Raw genomic sequence first — 9,054 nt, 5'->3', positions numbered from 1 at the left:
CTGACGCCGATGGGAGGAGTCTGAAAAGGTCAGCCATGTAGGGAGTGGCTCAGTGAAAATGTACTGCATGGTTGTTGTGCTGTAAAGACAAAGGAAAAAGCCCCAAAAAAGCCACACACACCAGCGCAGGGTGTGTGTGTGTGATGAGGAGATCTGCCAACACTGACTGCTGCTGCTGCCCTGGCTTATATCCACGGAGCTCACAGGGCCTAGGTGTGTCCCATGCTGCTGATTTAGATCTTCATTTGGTTTGCAGCCCTGAAGAAAAGCACAGCAACAGCAGGGAACCAAGCAGATTCACACATTGAAGGATCACCTACTCTATTGACGTCCTCTGATGGTCTGATGAGTCCCAACACAGTTTATGATGAATTCAATCAGAGCAATCATTCACTCAACCCTCCTCCCTCCCTCTTGTTGGACAACAGGGTCCCTGGACAGCGTCCTCTCACCGTGTTTTACAGGTTAACGTGTGTGGACACTGTGGATGAAATAACTTTAGTGTGGCTGAGAGGACTGACGGCTGAATGGTATTCACTGGTTTGGTCCAGAGCTGATTCAGTCTGAGTTATTCATTGTCCAGGTATTGACGTGGTCCACGGAACTGACAGCAGAGCGGGTGAGGGAGGGGTGAGGCTGTTATAAGAGCCCTGAGACTCTGGAGGTGGTATATGAACACCATCAGCTCACCATGCTTCACCCACTGTCCTGTCTGCTCCTAGCCTCTGCTGTGCTGCTCTGCTACACCGCCCCCACGGTCAGTGTCTGTGTGTGTACATGTGTTCATCTGAGTTTGTTACTAAATAATTAGAAACACAATTATTAATCTGAAGACCTGTACAATGTTTCGATAGAACAAGAACAAGAAAACTGTTGTTCAGGTTCATGCTGTAACCTCATCTTCAGTCAGTCGTTAAAGGTTTTAAATGTTTATTTAACTACCAATAGAACTAAAATGACACATGTATGGTGTATGATGTGGAGGTGTAAGTAATGATGACCTCTATATATAGTATGTGACTGTAATTAATATAAAGTGAGCTCCAGGTGAACTAAATTTAAATTTTTTTGTTAGTGTTAGTTTTCATTAAATATTCTTATGCTCTACTTTGATGTGAAGGGTCACAGTGAAGATCTGATCACTCTCTCCATGCTGTACATGGTCAACTCAGGAAACTGCATTAAAAACACTGAACAATGTTTCCCACCAGATTATTACCAATTATTGACCTGTTTAATCTAAAGATGAGACTGGACTCAAAGTTTCCAATAGATGACAGAGCAGCAGCTGAATCTTCTGTACTGCTCTCTGTCTTTACCTGAGTTTAACACTAACACATGGTACGTCCTGACTGAACTGCTCACAGAGAAACTTCTGGCCCGTTGACCAGATCGATTAGTGAAGCAGAAGTCAGTTCATTGACCTGCCTGTAGGTGGTTCACTCTCAGAGTGTCTCCTCATCTCCAATGTACTGTAAACACCAGAGATAACAGCAGATTCACTGAGAATTTACTGAGCAAAATGAATGAAATTTTAAGGTTAAAGTCTGAAGCTGAAGTATTAATGAAGCAGTGAAGGACAGGTGATTTCAGTTTAGATTGACCTATGAACTTTGAGCTCTTGACATGAAGAATGAAAAATGCTCACATTTGTTTTATGTTGCATTAGTTGTGAATGAATTTAGTGTACTGCTACTAATGAAGACCACTGAGTGAAGATCATTTCACTCCCTTTTAACATCTAACTTTATTTTTTGTTGAGTGAGTGATTAAAGTTATAATCTGTAACTTTTCCCCATTAAAATGTGTAAAAACAACTAGACCGATGATCTATATGTTGTTGAGTTGTGTTCTTACATTAGATGTTTCCATCAATTCTCAAACCAGAGAAATCATGGTAACACTCCGTTTCATCTGGTCGCCTGTCAATGACGTCATATCCTCTATGATCATACACATACACAGAGAACACACAAAAACATGCACAGCACACACATGGACGGAGAACACACACAAACACACACACAGAACACAGAGAGAGAGAAAGAGAGAGAGCTCCCAGACAAGGCAAACAGGATGAAGAAGAGAAATTCACCTCAAACTCTATAGTCCCTCCAGTGTGTTCAATTCTATGTTTGCACCAGATGAAGGATTTTAGTCATTGGACGTCTGGATGTGAAGTTATCAGAGAAACAAGCTGAGGAAATGTGAGACAGCTCAGCTCCCAGCTGCTGGAGACGTCCTGTCCTGTGTCACTGAAGAGCGTCGGTGAATCTCTGGTTTTTAAAGTCCAACTTCTTTCTGGGTGTTTCTACTGGTTTTAATAATCTGGTGTGCTTGTTATGGAGAGGAGGACGCCTCTGTGGATAATTCAGTTTCTGGTAAAAACCTTAAAAGTTATCAGAGAAACAATCGAAACAAAGGTTAGCATCAATCTCAGCTCCAACTCTTCCCTGAGTCTCTGTCCTCAGTACAACGTCGCTCAAACACTGACTTTAAATGTCAAACCGCTTTATTCAGTGTTTTTAACGGTTATAATCACAGAGTCTGTTTGATTTCCTCAACCACTGACACTGCAGGAATCCAAACCCGGAGGAGCTTTTGGTAATGGTGGTGAAGACAACAACTCCAATGATCCCACGCTTATTCATGACGTCACCCAAAGCCTAAAAAGAGAAGTTACAGACCATGGCCCTCATTTATCAAACGAACGTACGGCAGAAAACCGTGCGTACGACCATTTCCACGCAAGCTTCGGCATTTATCAATTTGGACGTGAGCGGATCTCACGTCAGGTCTGAGCTCGTGTACGCAAATCTGGATTTGCGGTGCGGCACAGCAAAATCTGGCTGAGTCTGAAAATAATTATTAAACAAACCTCAGCTGTCATCAGCATAAACAGTCACATATTTAGAACAGATCAAAACGGATTCTTAAAACAAATAAAACAAGAAAAAAAAAATTTGAATTTTAAAAAAGCCCACGTTTTTTACTGATACCACTTTTTTGTACAATAAAACAATATGATAGGCTAAATAGCCTAACATGACATCTAATTATTGCACATTAAAATTTGAAATAATAATAAATACAAGCAGAAATGTGTGTTTGCAAATTAACTCATGGCAAAATTGTGTAATTGTTTTTTGTTTTTTCCGATGGGTGTGACACAACTGGAACAACAATTAAAAGCATCTAGTGAGATAATCATTGTTGCACTGTGGTTGGCCAGATGTTTACTCACTCCCTTATTTAAACAGATGCTTTGACAGTTATTAAATCATAACTATGGCAGATTTCCTCGTTTTGGAGGAACAATACGCGCGTGTCAGACGTGAGCACGTTTTCAGAGACCGCAGGGATCTCCTCGTTGCTGGGTTTCCACATTTGGTTGGAGCAATTGATTGCACTCATGTGCGTCTGAAGGAACCATCCATGAATAATTACGCATTCATCAATCGCAAAAACTATCACTCTATAAATGTACAGGTGATTTGTGATGCCAAGCTATCACTTTTAAACGTGGTGGCCGGGGGACACACACGATTCTTTTATTAACAGCTGTGTTGGCGCGCGGCTGCAGGAGGCGGCGCTGCAGAGCCAAACTCATCTCCGTCACCCTCTTCCACACAGCGGTTTTATGAGCTCCTTTGATCCCACTCTTCAGACTGCCAAAAAGCACATCCTTATTTTGCGCCACCTCGGATGTCAGGATGTCGATCTCCATCTCTGAAAAGTTTCGTTTTTTGCCAGTAATTCTTCTCTCCATGTTTGACCTTAGTGGGCGAGGCCTCCGAACCAGGAATATTTAAGGGCGTAACATGTTAATGACGATCGAATTCAGCCGCCGCATTTATCAAGACCCGATCATTCGTACGCTGGGATTGGTCAGATACGAAAGTTTCATGAATCACACGTGGATCCTATCGTACGACGATTTCTGCGCTCAGATCTGCGTCTGTTTTCACGCAAGATTGATAAATGAGGGCCCATGTGTTTACAGCACAATTTATCAGACATTGACAAGTACAGCAACATGCAGTGAGCTGTAAGTACACAGATGGTTCACTCAAAACAGTCAACAAGTTGAGTGTAAATCAATGGAGACTTCTCACCCTCAATGGTCACAGTCTTGGCTACGTAGCAGAGGGGGAGGGACAACCAATCTATTTTCAAACTAGATCCAAACTAGATTCAATACAGACTGACGAAGGAGGAAACGTCGTCAGTGACGATGGCAGTGTAATTTCCATGTCATATGACACAGGGCACACACAGGAAGCAAAGCCGCTGACAGGTGGGTAACAATCATTGTCACATGTTGTGAACGTCATTTTCTGTGAGTGTACAACAGCAGAGTTTGATTTGAGACAACATGGTCGAAATTCATGCACTACATCAGTGAGTGTACTGTGTGCTACATGTACTACATGCACTAGATATACAACATGTAGTACATGTGAGTATACTGACTGAAGTATCTGATTTGAGCAACACTCTGAGACTACATTACAGTTACAGTATTTTAGTAGTTATAGTCAGTCCACTGAGTGGAGAGTCCTTGTAATATGATGTGTGCATATGTGAGAGCTGATATTGTGACCACAAGAAGATACAGTGTGGTCCTGGCTTGTGTCTGCTGCAGGAGAAACATGGGGGCTCAGACACTAAGTGTCCTCTGATGGTGAAGATCCTGGATGCAGTAAAAGGGACTCCAGCTGGATCAGTGCCTCTCAAGGTGTCTCAGAGGGCGACTGATGGGGGATGGACGCAGATTGCTAATGGGTGTGTACAGTATAAGATGTGAGGTAGAATATAACATATGTCTCTGCTCACTATATGTTTAATAAGTCAGATTTAACTGGTTGTTACTGCAGAGTGACGGACGCTACTGGAGAGATCCATAATCTGATCACAGAGGAGCAGTTTCCACCAGGGGTGTATCGTGTTGAGTTTGATACCAAAGCTTACTGGAAGAGCGAGGGGAGCACACCGTTCCATGAAGTAGCTGATGTGAGTATGAACCCCTTTAAATCCACCGGGTCACTGGCATTATTACCTATCAGTATCATAGACTAGTATAACTAGTAAAACCAGTGAAGTGGTGGTGACTCCCTACCTTTGAGGATATCTAGAAGTCCTATTTTCTCTCCATTCTTCCATTATTTATATTCCTTTAGTCCGCAAGGGTCCACAGATCACAAACGTGGTTTTTCATGAAAGTGTTCCAGGTTATGAATATCATCATGAGAAGTCCATTGCTGGCTATTGAGCGACCTTATTTGCATCACTTCTCTCCACATTTCATCCATTTCTCCCCGTCCTGATGCAGCGGGTATGCTTGTGTTCCGTAGCTTACTGGCTACAAAATCTCTGCAAAGATCCATTCATATTTTACTCCAGGACACCTGGAGTGCGTCTGACTGAGATAAAAGACTCAGCCTCTGGTGTCCATGAGAAAGGGGAGGAGATCAACTTGGTAAGGGGGACGGCAACCCAACTGAGGTCCTTCATGAATCTGTGGTAAAGTTAGTGAAGCCTAGGAATGTCTGCAGCTCCTTCCTTGTGGTGGGTTGTGGCCATTCTGACAACACCCTGACCTGTTCCAGGTCTATCTTCACCTTGGCCTTGACTAGCCTGTAGCAAGCCACGGCCTGTAGCACCTGAAGGACATGAGGAACACGTTCAGACAGATTCTGGGAGAAAATCAAGCGATTCAGAAAGTCGTAACACGTCATTGACCAGGGCTGGAAAGACTTCTGGGGCATTACCTTGGCCTCGTCCATAAGAATCAGATCTGTATGTGTATAGTAAAATGATCTCAACCTCTCATATACATCAACACTAGTAAGAGAATCTATTCAGTAGTCAGACCCCTTCAATCTTTTCACATTTTGTTATATTGCAGCCTGATGCAAAACAAGTTTAATTTTTTTTCCTCATCATCTACACTCACTACCCCTTAATGATGAATTGAAAACAGAGTTTAAATATCACATTGAGATAAGTGTTGAGACCATTTACTTTACTTTACTACAGTTGAAGTTTAGCTCAGTTTCCTCCATTTCTCTTGATCATCTCGCAGATGTTTTTCCAACATGGTTGGAGTCCACCTGTCTGTGGTAAAATAATGTCTACCTCTCATGTAGATCAACACAAGGGAGAGACAAGAGACCCAATCTCATGGGGTACTGAGTTTAGATTGATGAGGGAAAAAATGAATCAGTGCTGATGGTTGCTCCTTTGTTCTTCTTACGAAGTGAAGCAGGCTTGCAGAGAAGAGTTGATGTTCCAGGTAGCACCGGTGCTAACCTGGTGCTGGAGCCTTGTTGCTCTTGGAGAGGGCTAGAGAGAAGAGAGGATGAGAGAAGGTGTTGTTCCTGGACAAACCAGGGAGAGAAGAGTGTGAGAGAGGTGCATAGCAGCTTTTGTTGTCTGGTGACAACTTGGGTCACATTTCACACAATGACCAAAAAAATCAAGCAATTAAGGACTGTGGAGAATGCAGTTCAAAAGGCCTTCTTTTGTCTATGGAACAAAACAAGAAGTTGTCTCCACCATCTTGAATGGACTGCAATCGCTCTGTGAGTCCCAACAACTATGTAATGTTCAGCAACCCCAACCCAGATAATTAGCTTAACAATGTTGAACTAAAAGAGTAGCTACAGTACTAGAGAGAGAGAGAGAGAGAGAGAAAAAAGAAACAAAAATAGTGAAAGTTTAATTATAAAGTTTAATAATAAAACTAAACCAGGAAAAAAATATTTTTGTTTGAAGTGATAAAATACTCATCAAACAGAAAGCATTTTATGTAAATGAAGTTGTCATCTATCTATGAATTTGTTCTATTGAACACAACAGGCTGTATAAACTAAAACAAGTTGAAACAGCCTCTACACAAACAGCCAAAAGTATTTACACTGTCAACACACACAGAGCACACACACACAAACACAGAGAACACACAAACACATGCACAGAACACACACGCACAGAGAACACACAAACATACACAAAGAACACTATGAACCTCTCCAGTGTGTTCATCTCTATATTTGAACCAGATGAAGGATTTTAGTCATCAAACGTCTGGATCTGAAGTTATCAGAGAAACAAGCTGAGGACATGTGAGACAGCTCAGCTCCCAGCTGCTGGAGACGTCCTGTCCTGTGTCACTGAAGAGAGGAGGACACCTCTGTGGATAATTCAGCTGCTGGTAAAAACCTGCTGAACGTCTGCTTCATAAGTTATCAGAGAAACAATCAGAACAAAGGTTAGCATCAATCTCAGCTCCAACTCTTCCCTGAGTCTCTGTCCTCCGTACAGCGTCGCTCCAACACTGACTTTAAATGTCAAACTGCTTTATTCAGTGTTTTTAACGGTTAACTGTTTTAATTAAAACATTTCCAGTTCACGCTCTGATTATGTTAAAACTCATTGTGTGTGTGTGTGTGTTTGTGCAGGTGGTATTTGAGGCCCATGCTGAAGGACATCGTCACTATACCTTGGCCTTGCTCCTCAGCCCATACTCCTACACCACAACAGCCGTGGTCACCGATGCACACCAGTGACACACAGCACGCCGCAGATGTTTATAGTCTGGTTGAGGAACAGTGAGCTGCATAAGGCATGACATCTTTTGTTTGTTTCTTCTTGTCTTCTATGCTCCACTGTTTCCAAAAAACATTAAAAGCACATCAGTGAGTCTCACTGTTGCTCTGGGTGACATGTTCCTTACTACCATGAACACACACTGTAGTTTATTCTGACTTGGTCCAAGACACACACCGTTCCACTGCCCCAGATATTCTCTACAGCACAAAATGTGGATTAATCTGCCAATGAATATTGTCCCCAGCAAATGCAGTATTTCCTCCTGTTTGAGATACTTAAATGAAAAACTCCGGTGAGCAGCTGTTTCATTACTCAGCCTTTGTAAACGATGAAATTATGTAATGAGGTGTTTTTTTCTGTAGACAAAATTTTAAATACTAATACAGCAGCAAACAACTATTTCCTATGTAAAGATTTAGAGGAGTAATGGCATCCTGAGCAGAGAACGAAGCCACACCCCCTCTGTGTGTGTTATAATCTGAGTTTCTTTGGTCTTTGTTTTGTTAGCTGGTCTAGTAGTGTGTGCATGTTAGTGCACGTGAGTCCATCCTGTTAAACCATTGGTCCTCCCCATGTTTATGAAACACACAGGTGAGATGTCACAGTGCAGTACGCAGTGTTCAGGTGAGAGCAACTTGCCAGCTCAAATCCTGGTCGACCAATGGGCCATTATAACATCCATAAAGTTTTTATAGTCTTTACTGGCTCCACCAGTGTCTTTATTGACTTTGATAAATGTCTACCAACACTTTAATTCTTCATTTTTTCATGTCAGTGTCATATTCAGATTCATATTACTGATACTGTGGCGAGAGGTGTCAGTTTTATGTCATGTTGCTGGTATGATGTCGGTATGACATCAACAGATGTTCTGTGTCATATGCCCAATAGATGAGACAACCACACACCAGCATGTTCTGGGCCTAATGGTCGTGTCTGGATTATGTTGTTCCTCTTCTGTCAACAGGGGAACTGTTTATAGTGACACCTTCTGTAGGAAAGGTGACAATTGTTTAAAGAAACTTTATTTATTTGTAGTGTTTGTAGTTGTGTTTTTTATGGGATCTGTTGACTGTGAAAAAACTGAACCAGCTTTTAACACTGAATTGAGACAGACTGAAGAATATATTTTTTCTCTGACAACACACACATTAAATGTCCTCCACTTTTGCCTGTTCTGGTGTCCTGTTACACACAATATAAACTGTTCATGTAGGTTGTGAAGTACAACAGAGTATTAGGGCCACGTTGATGAAAAAGAAGAAAGAAAAAGTTCTACTTTATCAGATGTTTCACAAATAAGAAGATACTTTTACTACTACTCTTTTTGCTCCTCATCATCATCATCATCATCATCATCATCAGGACATAGAAAAGACTGTGAAGAAACTGAGTCTGTTCTATTGTTCATCAGATTTAATGCATTGTGGAAAATGTGTC

The 9,054-nt window shown here is 41.8% G+C and overlaps 1 protein-coding gene across 1 annotated transcript; it reads left to right on the top strand.

Annotated features, from left to right (window-relative positions):
- Positions 1–603: 603 nt before the first annotated feature.
- Positions 604–7,715, top strand: ttr (transthyretin (prealbumin, amyloidosis type I)). Its single transcript, XM_056378216.1, has 4 exons — positions 604–757; positions 4,646–4,785; positions 4,878–5,013; positions 7,464–7,715. The coding sequence occupies exons 1-4, from the start codon at positions 692–694 to the stop codon at positions 7,569–7,571; spliced, it is 450 nt and encodes a 149-aa protein (XP_056234191.1). The 5' UTR covers positions 604–691; the 3' UTR covers positions 7,572–7,715.
- The last annotated feature ends 1,339 nt before the right edge of the window (positions 7,716–9,054 follow it).

Source organism: Seriola aureovittata, chromosome 6, assembly GCF_021018895.1.
Source record: "Seriola aureovittata isolate HTS-2021-v1 ecotype China chromosome 6, ASM2101889v1, whole genome shotgun sequence".
Classification (NCBI taxonomy): Eukaryota; Metazoa; Chordata; class Actinopteri; order Carangiformes; family Carangidae; genus Seriola; species Seriola aureovittata.
Note: the sequence above shows the minus strand (reverse complement) of the source record. Positions and strands in the feature narration are given on the sequence as shown.